Raw genomic sequence first — 20,187 nt, forward strand, 5'->3', positions numbered from 1 at the left:
GTAGGTAGAAAAATTACTAGATAGCATTGGCCCTACTTCGCTTCGCTATCTAATAATTTTTTCTACCCCTCTTCCCTTTTTCTTTGTATCAACTAAACCGTTGGGTTGTCTTCAATTAGATGGGGGAATCCAATTAACAGCCTCGACTCGTATCCTAGCTCGTCTGAGAGCTACCTTCGCTTCAACCAATTCTTTCGTACCCTCAGCTCTACTCACGTTAGCTTCGGCTATTTCAAGTGCCTGTTGAGCTTCTTCCGGATCAATGTCACTACCCAGTTCCGCATCATTTCCTAAAATGATGATCTCATTATTAACTATTCTGGCAAAACCGCTCCACAGAACCGCCGTTAACCATTGATCGTTGAGGAGGCGTATTCTCAAGGGACCCATATCTACAGCTGTGTTAATGGGGGCGTGGTTTGGTAATACGCCAATTTGGCCACTATTAGTAGATAAAATGATTTCTTTCACTTCACAATCCCAAATAATTCGCTTAGGAGTCAGTACATAAAGATTTAATTTCATTTCTTCAATTTGTTCTCCTCTTCTAAGTTTATAGCTTTCGTGCTAGCTTCATCGATGTTACCCACCAAATAAAAAGCCTGTTCGGGTAGGCCGTCTAATTCTCCGGAAAGGATTAGTTGAAATCCCCTAATAGTTTCTGCAAGACCAACATACTTTCCCGGAGAACCGGTAAAAACTTCTGCCACAAAAAACGGTTGTGATAAGAAGCGCTCAATTTTTCGTGCTCTTGCTACAGTTAAACGATCCTCCTCCGATAATTCATCCAACCCAAGAATTGCGATAATGTCCTGAAGTTCTTTGTAACGTTGTAAAGTTTGCTTAACTCTTTGCGCAGTTTCATAATGTTCGTTGCCAACGATCCGAGGTTGTAACATAGTTGAGGTTGAATCTAAAGGATCTACTGCAGGATAAATCCCTTTGGAAGCTAATCCTCTGGAAAGTACGGTAGTAGCATCCAAATGTGCAAATGTTGTAGCAGGAGCAGGGTCGGTCAAATCGTCCGCAGGTACATAAACCGCTTGGATCGAAGTTATAGATCCCTTTTTAGTAGAAGTAATTCTTTCTTGCAAAGAACCCATTTCTGTACTAAGAGTAGGTTGATAACCCACTGCAGAGGGCATTCTCCCTAATAAGGCAGATACCTCCGATCCTGCTTGAACAAAACGAAAGATATTATCGATGAATAGAAGCACGTCTTGCTTATTAACATCTCGGAAATATTCTGCCATAGTTAGGGCAGTCAAACCAACTCTCATACGAGCTCCTGGCGGTTCATTCATTTGGCCATAGACTAGAGCTACCTTTGATTCCTCAAGATTTTTTTCATTAATTACTCCAGATTCCTTCATTTCCATATAAAGATCATTTCCTTCACGAGTCCGTTCCCCTACTCCGCCAAATACGGATACGCCCCCGTGAGCTTTAGCAATATTGTTGATTAATTCCATGATGAGTACTGTTTTACCTACTCCAGCTCCCCCAAATAGTCCGATTTTTCCTCCACGCCGATAAGGAGCTAAAAGATCGACCACCTTAATACCAGTTTCAAAGATGGATAATTTCGTATCTAACTCGATAAAGGCGGGCGCGGATCTATGAATAGGGAATGTTGCACTAGTATCTACAGGACCCAAATTGTCAACAGGCTCCCCAAGAACGTTGAAAATTCGTCCAAGAGTAGCTCCACCGACAGGAACACTGAGAGGAGCTCCCGTGTCAATCACTTCCATTCCTCTCATCAACCCATCTGTAGCACTCATAGCTACAGCTCTAACTCGATTATTTCCTAATAATTGTTGTACCTCACAAGTTACATTAATTTGCTTACCGTCAGTGTCTCGACTCTTGACTACCAAAGCATTATAAATATAAGGTAACTTGCCCGGGGGAAAAGTGACATCCAGCACGGGTCCAATAATTTGATCGATACGCCCTGTACTTTTTTCTTCAATTGTAGAAACCCCGGGACGAGAAGTAGTAGGATTGGTTCTCATAATTATCACATAATTTTCAAAAAAAAGGAATTTATCGAAATTTTGATTTTTTTCTTGTTGAATAATGCCAAATCAACACCAAAAAAATATCCAAAAATCCAAAAGTCAAAAGGAAATGAATTAGTTAATTCAATAAGAGAGAAAAGGGGACCAGCACTTGATTTCGTTGCCCAAACGAATCCCATTCAATCGTTTACTCATGGAATGAGTCCGTCGGAAAGTTCAATCAATCTTTTTTTCATATACATTTTGCCTTTTGTAAACGATTTGTGCCTACTCTACTTTCTTATCTAGGACTTCGATATACAAAATATATACTACTGTGAAGCATAGATTGCTGTCAACAGAGAATTTTCGTAGTATTTAGGTATTTCCACTCAAAATAAGAAAAGGGGGTCTATTAAGAACTTAATAAGGATTAGAAGTTGATTTGGGGTTGCGCTATATCTATTAAAGAGTATACAATAAAGATGGATTTGGTGAATCAAATCCATGGTTTAATAACGAAGCATGTTAACTTACCATAACAACAACTCAATTCTTATCGAATTCCTATAGTAGAATTCCTATAGCATAGAATGTACACAGGGTGTACCCATTATATATGAATGAAACATATTCATTAACTTAAGCATGCCCCCCATTTTCTTTAATGAGTTGATATTAATTGAATATCTTTTTTTTAAGATTTTTGCAAAGGTTTCATTTACGCCTAATCCATATCGAGTAGACCCTGTCGTTGTGAGAATTCTTAATTCATGAGTTGTAGGGAGGGACGTATGTCACCACAAACAGAAACTAAAGCAAGTGTTGGATTTAAAGCTGGTGTTAAGGATTATAAATTGACTTACTACACCCCGGAGTACGAAACCAAGGACACTGATATCTTGGCAGCATTCCGAGTAACTCCTCAGCCGGGGGTTCCGCCCGAAGAAGCAGGGGCTGCAGTAGCTGCCGAATCTTCTACTGGTACATGGACAACTGTTTGGACTGATGGACTTACCAGTCTTGATCGTTACAAAGGCCGATGCTATCACATCGAGCCCGTTGTTGGGGAGGATAATCAATATATCGCTTATGTAGCTTATCCATTAGACCTATTTGAAGAGGGTTCTGTTACTAACATGTTTACTTCCATTGTGGGTAACGTATTTGGTTTCAAAGCCCTACGCGCTCTACGTCTGGAGGATCTGCGAATTCCCCCTACTTATTCAAAAACTTTCCAAGGTCCGCCTCATGGTATCCAAGTTGAAAGGGATAAGTTGAACAAATACGGTCGTCCTTTATTGGGATGTACTATTAAACCAAAATTGGGATTATCTGCAAAAAATTATGGTAGAGCATGTTATGAGTGTCTACGCGGTGGACTTGATTTTACCAAAGATGATGAAAACGTAAACTCACAACCATTTATGCGTTGGAGGGACCGTTTTGTCTTTTGTGCCGAAGCTATTTATAAATCACAGGCCGAAACCGGTGAAATTAAGGGGCATTACTTGAATGCGACTGCAGGTACATGCGAAGAAATGATTAAAAGAGCTGTATTTGCGAGGGAATTAGGGGTTCCTATTGTAATGCATGACTACTTAACCGGGGGATTCACCGCAAATACTAGTTTGGCTCATTATTGCCGCGACAACGGCCTACTTCTTCACATTCACCGAGCAATGCATGCAGTTATTGATAGACAGAAAAATCATGGTATGCATTTCCGTGTATTAGCTAAAGCATTGCGTATGTCTGGGGGAGATCATATCCACGCTGGTACAGTAGTAGGTAAGTTAGAAGGGGAACGCGAAATGACTTTAGGTTTTGTTGATTTATTGCGCGATGATTTTATTGAAAAAGATCGTGCTCGCGGTATCTTTTTCACTCAGGACTGGGTATCCATGCCAGGTGTTATACCGGTGGCTTCAGGGGGTATTCATGTTTGGCATATGCCAGCTCTGACCGAAATCTTTGGAGATGATTCTGTATTGCAATTTGGTGGAGGAACTTTAGGACATCCTTGGGGTAATGCACCTGGTGCAGCAGCTAATCGGGTGGCTTTAGAAGCCTGTGTACAAGCTCGTAACGAAGGGCGCGATCTTGCTCGTGAAGGTAATGAAATTATCCGATCAGCTTGCAAATGGAGTCCTGAACTAGCCGCAGCTTGTGAAATATGGAAAGCGATCAAATTCGAGTTCGAGCCGGTAGATAAACTAGATAGCTAGACTAAGTGGATAAAATTAGATAGAAAAAAGGTCTAAATAAAAAAGAAGAGAAATAGAAAGATCAAAAATCAGTTACGAAAATGCAGTAATTCTTCTTTTTTCTTCTAATTGATTGCAATTAAACTCGGCTCAATCTTTTTTCAGATTGAGCCGAGTTTAAATAGATTTTGATACGATCATGAGACTTGACAAATCGGGATTCCTCTATTCTATATATTTAGAAGATATAAAGGTATAATACAATAAATAAATACAAATATAGTATTATCATATGATAATGGAATCAAATACGCAGTATTTACAGAAAAAGTTTTCATTTATTGGGAAAGAATCAATGACATACAATGCATTACAGACGTATGATCATTACCCTTTAACCGGGTTATTCTATTCCACTTCTAGATATTTTTTGAATAGATCAAATCGAATAGATAGAAATAGTAAATTTGAATGGAGACACCTATTCTATGATGGATTTTAACTTACCCTCTATTTTCGTGCCTTTAGTAGGCTTAGTATTTCCGGCAATTGCAATGGCTTCTTTATTTCTTTATGTGCAGAAAAATAAGATTGTCTAGAACCGACGGGTCTTTTGTAGTGTAAGTAATATAATATGGTATGTTATGTGGCTCTTTCTACACACAAATGCAAACCCGCTATGGATGGGGATTATGGATGCGGATATAGGCTACGAGCATAAATGCATGCATATGCGGAACCGGGTATAGCGAGTTTTTTTAAGTGGATCAACAAATACTTTTTGAATAGAAAGTCAATGTATCTAACCAATTATTTTACAGGAGTATCTAGTTGGCGAAGGCGATTTCAGAATCAAAAAAAGTAAAGTCAAAATCATTTAGCTTATTCTCTCAATTTCAATCGACCGCTGTTAGTATATCTAATATGAATTGGCGATCAGAACACATATGGATAGAACTTCTAAAAGGTTCTCGAAAAAGAGGTAATTTTTTCTGGGCCTGTATTCTTTTTCTAGGTTCACTAGGATTCTTAGCGGTTGGGGCTTCCAGTTATCTTGGTAAGAATATTATATCTGTACTTCCATCTCAACAAATTCTTTTTTTTCCACAGGGGGTCGTGATGTCTTTCTACGGAATCGCAGGCCTATTCATTAGCGCTTACTTGTGGTGCACTATTTTGTGGAATGTAGGCAGTGGTTATGACCGATTCGATAGAAAAGAGGGAGTAGTGTGCATTTTTCGTTGGGGATTCCCTGGAATAAAACGTCGCGTCTTCCTTCGATTCCTTATGCGGGATATCCAATCAATTAGAATTCAGGTTAAAGAAGGTCTTTTTCCTCGTCGTATCCTTTATATGGAAATCCGGGGCCAGGGGGCCATTCCCTTGACTCGTACTGATGAGAAGTTTTTTACTCCACGAGAAATTGAACAAAAAGCTGCCGAATTGGCTTATTTCTTGCGCATACCAATGGAAGTATTTTGAGTACCAATTGAATTTTTTGAAATGAATTGAATGAAGAAGAATTGGAAGAAGAAAAGTTTTCTCAACACGAGGGAAAAGGTCCCTTCGAAATTGCATTATTGTAAGGGGATTTTGAGTATTTATCTAAAGGAAGGAACAAATGAGGATAAGAGAAAATTGCTTCTAATTTGTCCAAGTGGGATATATGGCGTAATATTCTTCCATTTTCATCCGAAAGGACTTTTTTCTATTTCTCTATTCCACTCCATCTAGATCTAAGAAAGAACTCAATGCAATGAAATTCTACTAGTATAGAAAAAAGAGGAATAGATACAAGGTCTCAAACCTTGTTATAGAATTTTTCCTTCAAAGAAAAAGAAATATCATATAGAGTCAGCGAATAAAGCGGATTCATTAACAACTCAATTTACAGATCAAAAATGAAAAAAAAGAAAGCATTGCCTTCTTTCCTATATCTTGTATTTATCGTACTTTTGCCTTGGGGAGTCTCTTTCTCTTTTAACAAATGTCTGGAACTTTGGATTAAGAATTGGTGGAATACCAGGCAATCCCAAACTCTCTTAACTGCTATTCAAGAGAAAAGAGTTCTAGAAAGATTCATGGAATTAGAAGACCTTTTTATCTTGGACGAAATGATAAAAGAGAAACCGAATACACATGTACAAAACCCCCCTATAGGAATACGCAAGGAAATAATACAATTGGCCAAAATAGATAATGAGGGTCATCTCCATATCATTTTGCATTTCTCGACAAATATAATCTGTTTGGCTATTCTAAGTGGTTCTTTTTTTCTGGGTAAAGAGGAACTTGTTATTTTGAATTCTTGGGTTCAGGAATTCTTCTATAACTTAAATGACTCAGTAAAAGCTTTTTTTATTCTTTTAGTTACTGATTTTTTTGTTGGATTTCACTCCACCCGCGGTTGGGAACTACTAATTCGTTGGGTCTATAACGATCTTGGATGGGTTCCTAACGAGCTAATTTTCACTATTTTTGTTTGTAGTTTTCCTGTGATTCTAGATACATGTTTGAAATTTTGGGTCTTTTTTTGTTTAAACCGCCTATCTCCTTCGCTTGTAGTCATTTATCATTCAATTAGTGAAGCATAAACTCATTTGATCTCCTGATATTAATCAAAATTAGCATCCTTTTTCCTTTAGAAAGAAAGCCTTTTTCCATTTTAGCAAAATTCTTTTTTTCTATTTCTACCTGCTCAAGGTATTCATCATTCCAGTACAACTGTTGCAGTAGAATGACAACAGATTCGTGTATAGGGAACTAGATTAGCTTAGCTACCTATCTAATTTATTGTAGAAATTCCGGGATCTGTGATTGGACATGGAAAATAGAAATACTTTTTCTTGGGTAAAGGAACAGATGACTCGATCGATTTCTGTATCGATCATGATATACGTAATAACTCGGACATCTATTTCAAATGCATATCCCATTTTTGCGCAGCAAGGTTATGAAAACCCACGAGAAGCAACTGGACGAATTGTATGTGCCAATTGCCATTTAGCGAATAAGCCTGTGGATATTGAAGTTCCCCAAGCAGTGCTTCCCGATACTGTATTTGAAGCAGTTCTTCGAATTCCTTATGATATGCAACTGAAACAAGTTCTTGCTAATGGGAAAAAGGGAGGGTTGAATGTGGGTGCTGTTCTTATTTTGCCCGAGGGATTCGAATTAGCGCCGCCCGACCGTATTTCTCCTGAGTTGAAAGAAAAGATAGGAAATCTCTCTTTTCAGAGTTATCGTCCCAATAAAAAAAATATTCTTGTGATAGGCCCTGTTCCCGGTAAGAAATATAGTGAAATCGTCTTTCCCATTCTTTCCCCCGACCCTGCTATGAAGAAAGACGTTCATTTCTTAAAATATCCCATATATGTGGGGGGAAACCGAGGAAGGGGACAGATCTATCCTGATGGTAGCAAGAGTAACAATACGGTCTATAATGCAACGTCAACAGGTGTAGTAAGAAAAATACTGCGTAAAGAAAAGGGGGGATATGAAATATCCATAGTCGATGCATCGGATGGACGCCAAGTGATTGATCTTATACCTCCCGGTCCAGAACTTCTTGTTTCAGAGGGGGAATCGATCAAGCTTGATCAACCATTAACAAGTAATCCTAATGTGGGAGGGTTTGGTCAGGGGGATGCAGAAATAGTGCTTCAGGATCCATTACGCGTTCAAGGCCTTTTGTTCTTCTTCGCATCCGTTATTTTGGCACAAGTTTTTTTGGTTCTCAAAAAGAAACAGTTTGAAAAGGTTCAATTGTACGAAATGAATTTCTAGGTCCCGGGATTTCTTACCATCAAGTTGGTAAAAAGCCGCGATTTATTGGCGATTGCTAGAATTCTCTATGATCCATTTTGGAAATCTTTTTTTTGTTTAGACTATTTTTTGTTTGCGAGATGTCTTGTCTGCAATTCCTTATTTCTATCATCTCATGCAAAACGAGGAGAATGCAAGGCAAGGGCGAGAACAATAAAAGGAACAAATCCTTTTAGGAGGGATTGCTGGTCTTCTTAATCCTCTATTGGGCACAAGAAAAAGGCTTTTTTGCCTTTTTCTTGTGTCGATTCTTCTTGTATCGAAATATGAATCTTTTTTCTTCCTATTCGGCAAAGATTACTATTTCTTCTTTATTTGGGTCTGTCTCTTGAACCTCTTTTGCTTAGGTTCAGGCGATGTAGTGGACAAAAAGAGGGAAAGAAAATATGGCGGGGGACAAATTTTTTGTGACCAAATAGAATTGCTTGACTTGTTCAATTAAGTTCAATTTAGAACTTACAGAAATTTTGCAAAAAAAACGGATACTCTTCCATTGAAGGCTGTTTTTTATTTTTAGGCTAGTTGAGTAGTTTTAATTAAGGTTTTATTAGTTTATTACTCTAAATTAAATCAATGATTTACAAGAGACTTCCTCCGGGGAATAAAATATTGGATCCTCGATTGTTATTTTTACAAATCAAAATAGGAAACCCGTTTGTAGGTTATGGAATAGATTAAAAAAGTCGGGTTATAAGAGTAAGAATTCCGCGGGTCCTTTCCGCTCTAATCAGATAAAAGGGGGTAAGGACCCGCTAAGTTCCTATTTTTTCATGTTTACAACCTGGTCCCTCCAATTACTATAGAGATGAACCCAATCCAGAATATGAACCGTAAAAGAAAACACCTATTAAACCAATCACAGCAATACCGGTTACAGTACCTATCAGCCAAAGAGGAATTCTTCCAGTAGTATCGGCCATTTCCCCTACTTTCCTCCACATTTTATCAAGTGGTCATGCTAGAGACAAAAACAGTCATGGATAGTTATAAGGATGGTATCCTTCCAAATGGGGATAAGAGAATTCTTACTACTCTCTTTCTTTCTCTCAATTGAAGAAGTAATTGGAAAATAAAACAGCAAGTACAAAAATGAGTAATAAACCCCAGTATAGACTGGTACGATTCAATTCAACATTTTGTTCATTCGGGTTTGATTGTGTCATAGTTCTATAGTTGGAATTTGGTTTATCGTTGGATGAACTGCATTGCTGATATTGATCCCAAGAAAAAAACAGTAGGTACAGCTAGTCCGTGAACAGCCAGCCATCGCACTGTAAAAATAGGATAGGTTCGATCTATGGTCATTGAGGGCCTCCTAAAAGGATCTACTAAATTCATCGAGTTGTTCTAAAGAATCAAAACGGTCGGTTATTAACGGAATTCCTTGTCGGCTTTCTGTGAAATACTCGTTTGGCCGAGGACTTCCAAACACGTCATAAGCTAAACCCGTACTGACAAATAACCAACCCGCAATGAATAGGGAAGGTATAGTAATGCTATGAATAACCCAGTATCGAATACTGGTAATAATATCAGCAAAAGAACGTTCTCCCGTGCTTCCAGACATGCTGAGCTCCCCAAATTTTTGTACATTCAAAAAAGGAATTGATTCCGTAAAAGATGGGATCAACCAGTAAATAGAAAATTACTGATATTTCATCCTTGTGAGATTGTCAATTTTGTACCAAAGGTGTATTTTGAGTATACCAAATTAGTATAGCTATCCTTCCTATGGCACAGCAATCCTGTTTCGCTTGGTCTCGAAACAGAATTCTTTTTTTCTCTTCTTTGTTCCTTGTCTATAGGGTAAGCTATATGGTATTCAAGGCATCAATAGAAAACCTCAATTTTGAGGGTCCTACTTAATTTTCACCGGCTTCGGATCGGAATAGTAGAATAATTCGGAATAGGGCTCAAGATCTTGGGAAAATCTAAGTTAATGATCAACAGGTTTGGATAAAGAATTTAGGAAAGATATTCTTATACTGACACAATACAAAGAGAAGTAGATGCGAAAGCTATCCCTTCGAATCCAACCTTTCCCCTTAAAGAATTTCTTCGAATCCAACCTTTCCCCTTAAAGAATTTAATTGGTTAGCATAATATAATATCTAATAAATAGAAAATCAAATAGTAGATAATCTGTTATGAAAGAGAGAAAACATTCTTTGAAGAATCAAGATTCGTAATCAACCCTTGCCTTGTTTACTAACTTTCTTGACCAAACTGCAAGCGTGGAACTTTGCCAGTTCTTAGGTTTCCGAAATAGTGTAATGGAAAAAGAAGTGCTTCGAATCGACTTTGATTGGGGTTCGAAAAAGGAATTAAAAAAAAGTAAATTCAGGAAAGATTTCCTTTTTTTAGGAGACCCTCGAGGGGTCGTGGAATGCTTTTCTTCTCCTCTTATTCCATATGGAATACAATCAATTAAAATAAGAAGGAATAGGGGAATATTTGACTGTTCGCTCCAAAAAGAAGGTTAAATCATCCTATTGAAAAAGACCAAAATAGAAAGAACTTTTAAATCATCCTATTGAAAAAGACCAAAATAGAAAGAACTTTTTCAAATTCAATTCTTTATTTTTCACTGGGGTTAGCTGATCTAGTTCTTAATATTATTACTTTACTCAATTGACAGATTACACAGCAAATCTCTTGATTCGGAATTAGGGACTCATGCCCCATCTGATGAATCCATTTTCTTTTACACTTCTGTATCTCACTCTATCTTGTTTTTTAGTATTATCTAAAATAACCGATGAATTATGAATTTTCCATAACTTAGGTAAGTGCTTTACCAACATATGTAGTGTAGTAAAAAAAATGGAATTTAACCCTTTCATGCTTACTATAACTAGTTATTTCGGTTTTCTATTGGCTGCTTTAACTCTAACCCTAGCTCTATTTATTGGCTTGAACAAGATACGTCTTATTTGAAATGAATTGAATGAATAAGGCAGAAAAGAAAAAATCTCTCTTTTGGATTCCTGGTATTCTACGCACTAATTACCAATTCTTTTTTTCTTGGTCATTGAGATTCGTGGATAATTTAGACTACTATTTAGGGATAAATCGTACCTCTTTTTTTTATCCCCTCGAACAAATCGAAATGATTGAAGTTTTTCTATTTGGAATCGTCTTAGGCCTAATTCCTATTACTTTAGCGGGATTATTCGTGACTGCGTATTTGCAATACAGACGTGGGGATCAGTTGGATCTTTGATTGAGTAATATTTCTTTTTTGATTGCCCTCCTCTCTGGTCTGGAGGAGGTCAAATTGGAATTGCAATTTGTTTTGTTAAGTTATTTTGCCCTGCTTCGACATAAGATAGATGGAATCACGCTCTGTAGGATTTGAACCTACGACATCGGGTTTTGGAGACCCGCGTTCTACCGAACTGAACTAAGAGCGCTTTCAAAAATCAAATCCTTTTCTACTCCTAATGTGTCTCACGTACGTATAGTATCCACAAATTAAAGTTATACCCGCTTTAATCGACCTCCTCACTACTGCCTATAAAGAAGAAAGAAGTAATAGGTAGGGATGACAGGATTTGAACCTGTGACATTTTGTACCCAAAACAAACGCGCTACCAAGCTGCGCTACATCCCTTTTCCAAATTGTTGTACAATGTCATTGTACACAATTCCTATCTTGTTTTCCACATCCTAATTTTCTTGTCTTTTTCTATCTATAGAGAATCCTCGTGTCATTTCTTCTTTTTGGTCTCATATAATCAAGGAATGGTATATATCTAAATCCAATCTAATTTCACCTATAAAAGAAAGATTACTATTCCTTGGTAATCTATAGGAAGGGATTGTCTTTTTCGTTTTTAGTTCGGAATTTCGCCTAAACAAAAGAAATACAAATGATCTTGGGCAATAATATCTGATCATATACGTATTCCAATAAGGAAGGAGGATTTTCAATGCGGGATATAAAAACATATCTCTCTGTAGCACCCGTGCTAAGTACTCTATGGTTTGGGGCTTTAGCAGGTTTATTGATAGAAATTAATCGTTTATTTCCAGATGCTTTGTCATTCCCCTTTTTTTCATTCTAGTTGTTGCTATGTGAGGAATAGAGTTCTTCGTGACATGATAAAAAATTCCCACTTTTCAATCCCTTTTTAGTATAGGAAAGAAAAAGAAAGAAAAGATAGATTGGGTTGGACCTTAGAGTCATGAAAAATTTGGTAAATCTCATTTTTGAAAAAAGAAATTCAATTAAAAGCAGTATCCAAGCAATCAGAGCATAGAAAGAGGCTGGGTTGGCTACTAAAATGAAAGGATTTTGCTTCAAAATCCTTGCTAATTTGACAAGGATTGTATTCCTTAATTATTTCTCTATTTTTTATTACTTAATTGAAAAATTTCCAAAAATTTTTATTCTAATGGATTTTCTTCTTCCTCTTCGGTTTCAAAATAGAGGAATAAAAGAATAAGTAGAAGAATTAAGTTAAGTCAATCCAAAAAGGAAAGGAGGTTCATGGCCAAGGGGAAAGATGTTAGAATCAGAGTTATTTTGCAATGTGTGAGTTGTGTTCGAAAAGGGGCCAATGAGGAGTCGGCAGGGATTTCTAGATATAGTACTCAAAAGAATCGCCACAATACACCCGGACAATTAGAATTAAGAAAATTTTGTCGTTATTGTCGTAAGCATACGATTCATGCCGAAATAAAGAAATAGGAGCATCTTGTGTTCGATCTTTCCAAAGATCAAAAAGAATAAGAACTTCCTATTTAATATATAGAGCATAGATAGAATACAAAATACAAATCAACTTGTCTGATTTCCATTAGATATTATTTCATATGTATCGAGGGTATTCATCTAATATATGGACCAAAGAGAGACTATTTCTTCTGGATCCAAAATTAATAAAATAAACATATTATTTCATATGTATCGAGGGTATTCATCTAATATATGGACCAAAGAGAGACTATTTCTTCTGGATCCAAAATTAATAAAATAAACAAATCAATTTTTTTTCAATTTTAAAATAAGGAATAAATCATGTATACATCTAAACAACCCTTTCATAAATCCAAACAAACTTTTCATAAATCCAAGCAAACTTTTCGTAAATCCAAGCAAACTTTTCGTAAATTCAAACAACCTTTTCGCAAACCCAAACAACCTTTTCGTAGGCGTCCTCGGATTGGCCCGGGGGATCGAATTGATTATAGAAACATGAGTTTAATTAATCGATTTATTAGTGAACAAGGAAAAATATTATCGAGACGAATAAATAGATTAACCTTGAAACAACAACGATTAATTACTCTTGCTATAAAACAGGCTCGTATTTTATCTTTCTTACCATTTCGTAACTATGAGAATGAGAAACAATTTCAAGCCCAGTCAATTTCAATAATTACAGGTCCTAGACCCAGAAAAAATAGACATATTCCTCCATTAACACAAAAGTTCAATTCCAATCGAAACTTAAGAAACTCCAACCAGACTTTAAGAAACAACAATCGGAACTTAAGTTCCGATTGTTGATGTTTTATTCGAAAGGGCCAGACTATATATAAAGAAAGTAATCCAATTTAGATTCTTGGGTTTGTTATAAGTAAATCTTAATTTATTGTATCTTCCCGGAGTTACCTCTCCGGGAATTCTTTTTTAATTATTCCTGTATATTACTTTTTTATCCCTTTAATTGATAATCTTTATTTTATTGGAAATCGTGTAAAGATTATTTGGATTTAATACAGCTACTTGTGCAAGGATTTTACGATTAAGAATCAATTCTTTCTTGTAAAGATTGTGTATTAATTTACTATAATTATCGAATACTTTATGTATCCGCGTTGCTGCGTTTATCCGACTGATCCACAAACGCCGAAAATCCCTCTTTTGCCTGACTCTATCTCGATGAGAGGAAACAAACGCTCTTCTTACCTGTTGAGTAATCATTCGATTAAGTCTTAAATGAGCCCCTCTAAAGTTTGAGGCAAATGAACGCATTTTTGCCCGTCGTCTCCGAGCTATATATCCTCGCGGAACTCTGGTCATTGAATCAAATTAACCTTAATGAATAACTAATGATTTCTCTTCTTTTAGCCATCCTTTTTCCCATTAATAACAAAACGAATTATTCCCATATATAAAATATTAGTTCCAATGGCTTTTGCTACTATAACCTTCCCAACCACAATTTTCTCTTCTACTCCCTTCAGTTATTTCGCACGACTCCCTTCAGTTATTTCGCACGATACTAAAAAATAGTGGGTTCCATCGTTTCTATGGTTCCCTTTTAAACGGCGAGGCCCTCTCTATACACCGGAGCCCTTTCTTTCATTTCATCAAAGGGTATTGTGAACTTGTATAGTTCACATTCTTTGGCTCTACCTATCCATTATAGAGTAAATAGCTCTTTTCACAATAAGAGTTATCCATACAGTGACGGCATTTAATTATGAAAGTTGGCTAAGTAGCTGACCCTCTTAGTCCGTTTTTTTAAGATAAAGGAGCATAAGCCTTTATCTTTTTATTACTATTTCCTCCGCTTAATGAATAGCCGTTTGCTACCAATGGGGGAATTGCTTCTTATTTCCAATCTAGATGATTGGATTTGCACCAAAGGAAACCAGAAATTCCATATACCGTAGAAATCTAGGATAGAGAAGCTCTATCCTATTCATTGGTACCGATCATGGATACTTCAAAAATTGTCTTATTTGTTTGAACCCATGATCCGAACGAGTCGCACATACACCCTAGCACATGTTCCTCGACGCTGAGGACATCCCTTAAGCGCGGCCGATTTTCTAGCATTTCGTATTGGCTGTCTTGCGTTTCTAATAAGTTGTTTAACCGTTGGCATGTCGTATGTATATAGAAAAAATGGATTGGTTTAGATCGATCTTAACCTGAATGATTGATCATTATGAAGTATTTCCATTAAATTGCATAAAACCCGAATTTAGGGTTGAAATAAATTTACAAGAAATCTGGCCACTACCAATCCTTAAACATTTCTGGAAACCACACTGGATCAGTATCGCAGTGCTCGTCAAGCATTTCATCCCCTACAATATCGACAAGTCCATAAGCTTTGGCTTCGTCTGCTGACATAAAAACATCCCTTTCCATGTCTTCGGATACAACCCAAAAAGGCTTGCCTGTTCTTAGTGCATAAACCCTTGTGATCATTTCGCGAACTTTGTGTAACTCTTCCACTTCTAGTAAAAATTCTGGTGTTCTTGCCCGATAATAAGCACTAGCAGGTTGGTGAAGCATAATCCTCGCGTGGGGGAATGCTATACGCTTGGTGGGTTCTCCTCCAAGCAGAATGAAGGACGCCATGGACGCGGCTATTCCGAGGCATATTGTATATATATCTGGTGTCACCGTTTGCATCGTATCAAAAATCGCCATTCCTGAGATTAACCACCCGCCGGGGGAGTTTATAAACAAAAAAATATCGCTAATTCCATCTTCTATACTGAGATATACCATGAGACCTGTAATATGATTCGTGACCTCGCAACGAATCTCTTGACCTAAAAAAAGTGTCCTTTCTCGATACATAACATTGTATAAGTCAACCCAAGTCGCTTCTTCATCTCCGGGAATCCGGTAAGGTACTTTTGGAACACCAATGGGCATATTAGATTAATATTATTAAATTTAAGTAAGAAAACTACACTTTAATATGGAAACGTAAGAATGGAAGAGAAAGAAAGAATCCGCAGTTTATTGTTTTCACTTTTTTTCTTATTCTATATGAATACTATAGATTCTATTAATACGTAGATTGAAATAATACATAGATTGAAAGATTATACATATAAGTAGGATAAGACAGATTGAATAAAGAAAAAAGAATGGGTGATTCGAATACTAAACAAAAAGAGATAGGGATCTATTCTTCGTTTTTTCCAAATAAGCCAAGCTGCCCATTGCATATTGGCACTTATCGAGTATAGAATAGATCTGCTTCTCTTTCTTCTTACGAACAGAATTGGCTTCTTATTTTTAATGGAATGAAATAAATATTCACGCTTTCTGACACAGAATCCCCTAGAAGGGTTAGGTACATAGGATATGGATAGTCTTTGCCAATGCGATAAAATAAAGTGACATCGTGTCTATTTTTCTTTGCTAAAGGGGTATTTCCATGGGTTTGCCTTGGTATCGTGTTCATACTGTCGTATTGAATGATCCGGGTCGATTGCTTTCGGTGCATATAATGCACACAGCTCTAGTTTCTGGTTGGGCTGGCTCGATGGCTTTATACGAATTAGCGGTTTTTGATCCCTCTGATCCTGTTCTGGATCCAATGTGGAGACAAGGTATGTTCGTCATTCCTTTCATGACTCGTTTAGGAATAACCAATTCGTGGGGTGGTTGGAGTATTTCAGGAGGAACTGTAACGAATCCGGGTATTTGGAGTTATGAAGGCGTGGCAGGGGCGCATATTGTGTTTTCTGGCTTGTGTTTCTTGGCAGCTATCTGGCATTGGGTATATTGGGACCTCGAAATATTCTGTGATGAGCGGACGGGAAAACCTTCTTTGGATTTGCCCAAGATCTTTGGAATTCATTTATTTCTTGCAGGGGTGGCTTGCTTTGGCTTTGGCGCATTTCATGTAACGGGTTTGTATGGTCCTGGGATATGGGTGTCTGATCCTTATGGACTAACTGGAAAAGTACAAGCTGTAAATCCGGCGTGGGGTGCAGAAGGTTTTGATCCTTTTGTTCCGGGGGGAATAGCTTCTCATCATATTGCTGCGGGTACATTGGGCATATTAGCGGGCCTATTCCATCTTAGTGTCCGTCCACCTCAACGTCTATACAAAGGATTACGTATGGGCAATATTGAAACTGTACTTTCCAGTAGTATCGCTGCTGTTTTTTTTGCAGCTTTCGTAGTTGCCGGAACTATGTGGTATGGGTCAGCAACTACCCCAATTGAATTGTTTGGGCCTACTCGTTATCAGTGGGATCAGGGATACTTTCAGCAAGAAATATATCGAAGAGTTAGTGATGGGTTAGCCGAAAATCTCAGTTTATCAGAAGCTTGGTCTAAAATTCCCGAAAAATTAGCCTTTTATGATTATATTGGTAATAATCCGGCAAAGGGGGGATTATTCAGAGCAGGCTCAATGGACAATGGGGATGGAATAGCTGTTGGATGGTTAGGACATCCTATCTTTAGAGATAAAGAAGGGCGCGAACTTTTTGTACGCCGTATGCCTACTTTTTTTGAAACATTTCCGGTTGTTTTGGTAGATGAAGAGGGAATTGTGAGAGCGGACGTTCCTTTTAGAAGAGCAGAATCCAAATATAGTGTTGAACAAGTAGGCGTAACGGTGGAGTTCTATGGTGGCGAACTTAATGGAGTAAGTTATTCTGATCCTGCTACTGTAAAAAAATATGCGAGGCGTTCCCAATTAGGGGAAATTTTTGAATTAGATCGGGCTACTTTGAAATCAGATGGTGTTTTTCGCAGCAGTCCAAGGGGTTGGTTCACTTTTGGTCATGCTACCTTTGCTTTGCTCTTCTTTTTCGGACACATTTGGCATGGGGCTAGAACCTTGTTCCGAGATGTTTTTGCTGGTATTGATCCAGACTTGGATGCTCAAGTGGAATTTGGAACATTCCAAAAAGTCGGAGATCCAACTACGAGGAGACAGCCAGTCTGAGGCCGCATTGCTTTGGTATCTTTCACCTCTCTTTTTTGATTTGACATGGGAAACATCTCCCATCCCTTCTTTGACTCTTTTTCCTTTTTTATACGGGAAATGATCCCAAATGACAAATGAATAGGTGTGGAAGTTATAATTGTAAATAAACCACGATCGAAGTTATAATTGTAAATAAACCACGATCGAATCTATGGAAGCATTGGTTTATACGTTCCTTTTAGTTTCGACTTTAGGGATAATTTTTTTCGCTATCTTCTTCCGAGAACCACCTAAGGTTCCGACTAAAAAAGTGAAATAATTTAATTGAAGTAAGAAGTCTCCCAGATGGGGAGACTTCTTACTTCAATTAGTCCCCGTGTTCTTCGAATGGATCTCTTAATTGTTGAGAGGGTTGCCCAAACGCGGTATATAAGGCATACCCAGTAAAGCTTACAAGTAAACCAGATATGGAGATGGCGACTAAAGTTGCTGTTTCCATTTTTATAGAATTTCAAGATTACAATGGATCTACGAAAAGATCGTGTATTTACAACTACAACGGAATAGTATACAAAGTCAACACAAATCATTAAATGGAATTTATGGCTACACAAACCGTTGAAGATAGTTCTAGACCTGGACCAAGACAAACTCGCGTAGGTAATTTATTGAAACCCTTGAATTCGGAATATGGGAAAGTAGCTCCGGGTTGGGGGACTACTCCTTTTATGGGGGTCGCAATGGCTTTATTCGCGGTATTCCTATCTATTATTTTAGAAATTTATAATTCTTCCGTTTTACTGGACGGAATTTTAATGAATTAGGTTTCTACTAACGAAAACTACGAAGTCATAGTTTTTCCATCCAAAAGAGCCTTTCTACTTTAAGCTCTACATTTCTAGACATTCTGGTAGTTCGACCGTGGAATTTTTTGGTTTCGGTATCTCTGGAATATGAGTGTGTGACTTGTTAGAATTTGCTCCTATTGATAATACATAGAAAGCACCTGTTATCTCTATCAAGATGATTCTAATTCGTCGGATATTATTTATTCTAGTATCTGGAACACGAAATAGATAGAGTGGATCAAGAAAAAAAAATGAAACTATGATTCATATTAACTATTCAGACCTCGCAACCAGACTGAAAAAAATTCAAGTAGTTCTTAATAAAAATAAAAAAAGAAAATTTCTTCCTTCCAATTTTGTTTGCCCAAAAAACAACTTTTTTTCTCTCGATTTTGTCGAGTCATTACACCGATTCAATAAATGATCATCAAGCGGTTCTTATTCGAAGAACCCTTGCCTTTTGTTTAGCTTGAGACTCAATCATCGTGGCTCTAGTATGAATCTAAGGTTTTAATTGAACTGATTCATAGGATCGCAACAAGATAATTTCTACCAGAAAACTACTCCAATTTTTGCTTTATTTATTTATCTAGTAAAACAAGAGTAAATCTGCATTACGCACAAAAAAAAGAAATCCAAAATAGGGAAGAGAAAAATCAAGAGGCCTCTAATGATCAACATTTGGGAAAGAAAGATAGACGAGCCAACTTGAGATTTTTTGGCATTATCATCACAAAGAAGAAATTCTGGATTTTTCTTATTTCATATCTTCAAGGCAAATCGACCCAACCCAGTGGCTGATGAAGTTTTGAACCTTTTTTCTAATATCCGTTGAAAATTTGTGTGTTTCTGTTTGAGCCGTACGAGATGAAATTCTCATATACGGTTCTCGGAGGGGGGTTCGGGTTAGTTACCTATCTCAATAAAGTATATGATTGGTTTGAGGAACGTCTTGAGATTCAGGCAATTGCAGATGATATAACTAGTAAATATGTTCCTCCTCATGTCAACATATTTTATTGTTTAGGGGGAATTACACTTACTTGTTTTCTAGTACAAGTTGCTACCGGTTTTGCTATGACTTTTTACTATCGCCCAACCGTTACAGAGGCTTTTTCCTCGGTTCAATACATAATGACCGAGGCCAACTTTGGTTGGTTAATCCGATCAGTTCATCGATGGTCAGCAAGTATGATGGTTCTAATGATGATCCTGCACGTATTTCGTGTGTATCTCACAGGTGGGTTTAAAAAACCCCGCGAATTAACTTGGGTCACTGGTGTGGTTTTAGCTGTATTAACTGCATCGTTTGGTGTAACTGGTTATTCTTTACCTTGGGATCAAATTGGTTATTGGGCAGTCAAAATTGTGACAGGTGTGCCTGACGCGATTCCGGTAATAGGATCACCTTTAGTGGAGTTATTACGTGGAAGTGCTAGTGTGGGTCAATCCACTTTGACTCGTTTTTATAGTTTACATACCTTTGTACTTCCTCTGCTTACTGCCGTATTTATGTTAATGCACTTTCTAATGATACGTAAGCAAGGTATTTCGGGCCCTTTATAAGGAAGGCATCTCATAGAGAGTTCTAATTCTCATATATCATATCGGGTAGGTTGTGGTATTTCATTGCTACAAACATGGGTTATTCTAAAAT

The 20,187-nt window shown here is 37.3% G+C and overlaps 24 protein-coding genes and 2 non-coding genes across 27 annotated transcripts. All coding sequences in view use genetic code 11, as the record gives it.

The window, feature by feature from the left end:
- Positions 1-111: 111 nt before the first annotated feature.
- On the reverse strand, positions 112-525 carry atpE (ATP synthase CF1 epsilon subunit). Its single transcript has one exon. The coding sequence runs from the start codon at positions 523-525 to the stop codon at positions 112-114; it is 414 nt and encodes a 137-aa protein (YP_009034103.1).
- atpB (ATP synthase CF1 beta subunit) lies at positions 522-2,018 on the reverse strand. Its single transcript has one exon. The coding sequence runs from the start codon at positions 2,016-2,018 to the stop codon at positions 522-524; it is 1,497 nt and encodes a 498-aa protein (YP_009034104.1).
- Positions 2,019-2,797: 779 nt separating this feature from the next.
- Positions 2,798-4,231, forward strand: rbcL (ribulose-1, 5-bisphosphate carboxylase/oxygenase large subunit). The gene has a single exon. It carries the CDS (start codon positions 2,798-2,800, stop codon positions 4,229-4,231), a length of 1,434 nt encoding a protein of 477 aa, YP_009034105.1.
- A 467-nt stretch (positions 4,232-4,698) lies between these two features.
- psaI (photosystem I subunit VIII) lies at positions 4,699-4,809 on the forward strand. Its single transcript has one exon. It carries the CDS (start codon positions 4,699-4,701, stop codon positions 4,807-4,809), a length of 111 nt encoding a protein of 36 aa, YP_009034106.1.
- A 325-nt stretch (positions 4,810-5,134) lies between these two features.
- Positions 5,135-5,692, forward strand: ycf4 (photosystem I assembly protein Ycf4). The gene has a single exon. It carries the CDS (start codon positions 5,135-5,137, stop codon positions 5,690-5,692), a length of 558 nt encoding a protein of 185 aa, YP_009034107.1.
- A 419-nt stretch (positions 5,693-6,111) lies between these two features.
- On the forward strand, positions 6,112-6,804 carry cemA (envelope membrane protein). Its single transcript has one exon. The coding sequence runs from the start codon at positions 6,112-6,114 to the stop codon at positions 6,802-6,804; it is 693 nt and encodes a 230-aa protein (YP_009034108.1).
- A 229-nt stretch (positions 6,805-7,033) lies between these two features.
- petA (cytochrome f) lies at positions 7,034-7,996 on the forward strand. The gene has a single exon. The coding sequence runs from the start codon at positions 7,034-7,036 to the stop codon at positions 7,994-7,996; it is 963 nt and encodes a 320-aa protein (YP_009034109.1).
- An 836-nt stretch (positions 7,997-8,832) lies between these two features.
- Positions 8,833-8,955, reverse strand: psbJ (photosystem II protein J). The gene has a single exon. The coding sequence runs from the start codon at positions 8,953-8,955 to the stop codon at positions 8,833-8,835; it is 123 nt and encodes a 40-aa protein (YP_009034110.1).
- Positions 8,956-9,081: 126 nt separating this feature from the next.
- On the reverse strand, positions 9,082-9,198 carry psbL (photosystem II protein L). Its single transcript has one exon. The coding sequence runs from the start codon at positions 9,196-9,198 to the stop codon at positions 9,082-9,084; it is 117 nt and encodes a 38-aa protein (YP_009034111.1).
- Positions 9,199-9,220: 22 nt separating this feature from the next.
- On the reverse strand, positions 9,221-9,340 carry psbF (photosystem II protein VI). The gene has a single exon. It carries the CDS (start codon positions 9,338-9,340, stop codon positions 9,221-9,223), a length of 120 nt encoding a protein of 39 aa, YP_009034112.1.
- Positions 9,341-9,350: 10 nt separating this feature from the next.
- psbE (photosystem II protein V) lies at positions 9,351-9,602 on the reverse strand. Its single transcript has one exon. The coding sequence runs from the start codon at positions 9,600-9,602 to the stop codon at positions 9,351-9,353; it is 252 nt and encodes an 83-aa protein (YP_009034113.1).
- Positions 9,603-10,876: 1,274 nt separating this feature from the next.
- petL (cytochrome b6/f complex subunit VI) lies at positions 10,877-10,972 on the forward strand. The gene has a single exon. The coding sequence runs from the start codon at positions 10,877-10,879 to the stop codon at positions 10,970-10,972; it is 96 nt and encodes a 31-aa protein (YP_009034114.1).
- A 172-nt stretch (positions 10,973-11,144) lies between these two features.
- Positions 11,145-11,258, forward strand: petG (cytochrome b6/f complex subunit V). Its single transcript has one exon. The coding sequence runs from the start codon at positions 11,145-11,147 to the stop codon at positions 11,256-11,258; it is 114 nt and encodes a 37-aa protein (YP_009034115.1).
- Positions 11,259-11,374: 116 nt separating this feature from the next.
- On the reverse strand, positions 11,375-11,448 carry GN06_pgt143. Its single transcript has one exon. It is a non-coding gene; the product is annotated as a tRNA-Trp (tRNA).
- A 126-nt stretch (positions 11,449-11,574) lies between these two features.
- Positions 11,575-11,649, reverse strand: GN06_pgt144. Its single transcript has one exon. It is a non-coding gene; the product is annotated as a tRNA-Pro (tRNA).
- A 318-nt stretch (positions 11,650-11,967) lies between these two features.
- On the forward strand, positions 11,968-12,102 carry GN06_pgp048 (photosystem I subunit IX). The gene has a single exon. It carries the CDS (start codon positions 11,968-11,970, stop codon positions 12,100-12,102), a length of 135 nt encoding a protein of 44 aa, YP_009034116.1.
- A 425-nt stretch (positions 12,103-12,527) lies between these two features.
- On the forward strand, positions 12,528-12,728 carry rpl33 (ribosomal protein L33). Its single transcript has one exon. The coding sequence runs from the start codon at positions 12,528-12,530 to the stop codon at positions 12,726-12,728; it is 201 nt and encodes a 66-aa protein (YP_009034117.1).
- A 330-nt stretch (positions 12,729-13,058) lies between these two features.
- On the forward strand, positions 13,059-13,550 carry rps18 (ribosomal protein S18). The gene has a single exon. The coding sequence runs from the start codon at positions 13,059-13,061 to the stop codon at positions 13,548-13,550; it is 492 nt and encodes a 163-aa protein (YP_009034118.1).
- A 156-nt stretch (positions 13,551-13,706) lies between these two features.
- On the reverse strand, positions 13,707-14,066 carry rpl20 (ribosomal protein L20). The gene has a single exon. It carries the CDS (start codon positions 14,064-14,066, stop codon positions 13,707-13,709), a length of 360 nt encoding a protein of 119 aa, YP_009034119.1.
- Positions 14,067-14,763: 697 nt separating this feature from the next.
- On the reverse strand, positions 14,764-14,877 carry rps12 (ribosomal protein S12; one part of a trans-spliced gene, as the record gives it; the record has 2 gene entries for this part). Coding sequences YP_009034120.1 and YP_009034076.1 both cover positions 14,764-14,877 — 114 coding nt within the window.
- Positions 14,878-15,011: 134 nt separating this feature from the next.
- Positions 15,012-15,662, reverse strand: clpP (ATP-dependent Clp protease proteolytic subunit). Its single transcript has one exon. It carries the CDS (start codon positions 15,660-15,662, stop codon positions 15,012-15,014), a length of 651 nt encoding a protein of 216 aa, YP_009034121.1.
- Positions 15,663-16,173: 511 nt separating this feature from the next.
- psbB (photosystem II 47 kDa protein) lies at positions 16,174-17,700 on the forward strand. Its single transcript has one exon. The coding sequence runs from the start codon at positions 16,174-16,176 to the stop codon at positions 17,698-17,700; it is 1,527 nt and encodes a 508-aa protein (YP_009034122.1).
- Positions 17,701-17,893: 193 nt separating this feature from the next.
- Positions 17,894-18,001, forward strand: psbT (photosystem II protein T). Its single transcript has one exon. It carries the CDS (start codon positions 17,894-17,896, stop codon positions 17,999-18,001), a length of 108 nt encoding a protein of 35 aa, YP_009034123.1.
- A 48-nt stretch (positions 18,002-18,049) lies between these two features.
- psbN (photosystem II protein N) lies at positions 18,050-18,181 on the reverse strand. Its single transcript has one exon. The coding sequence runs from the start codon at positions 18,179-18,181 to the stop codon at positions 18,050-18,052; it is 132 nt and encodes a 43-aa protein (YP_009034124.1).
- Positions 18,182-18,284: 103 nt separating this feature from the next.
- psbH (photosystem II protein H) lies at positions 18,285-18,506 on the forward strand. The gene has a single exon. It carries the CDS (start codon positions 18,285-18,287, stop codon positions 18,504-18,506), a length of 222 nt encoding a protein of 73 aa, YP_009034125.1.
- A 129-nt stretch (positions 18,507-18,635) lies between these two features.
- petB (cytochrome b6) lies at positions 18,636-20,096 on the forward strand. The gene is made up of 2 exons: positions 18,636-18,641; positions 19,455-20,096. The coding sequence occupies exons 1-2, from the start codon at positions 18,636-18,638 to the stop codon at positions 20,094-20,096; spliced, it is 648 nt and encodes a 215-aa protein (YP_009034126.1).
- The last annotated feature ends 91 nt before the right edge of the window (positions 20,097-20,187 follow it).

This window comes from Oryza glaberrima, plastid, assembly GCF_000147395.1.
Source record: "Oryza glaberrima plastid, complete genome".
NCBI classification, from domain to species: domain Eukaryota; kingdom Viridiplantae; phylum Streptophyta; class Magnoliopsida; order Poales; family Poaceae; genus Oryza; species Oryza glaberrima.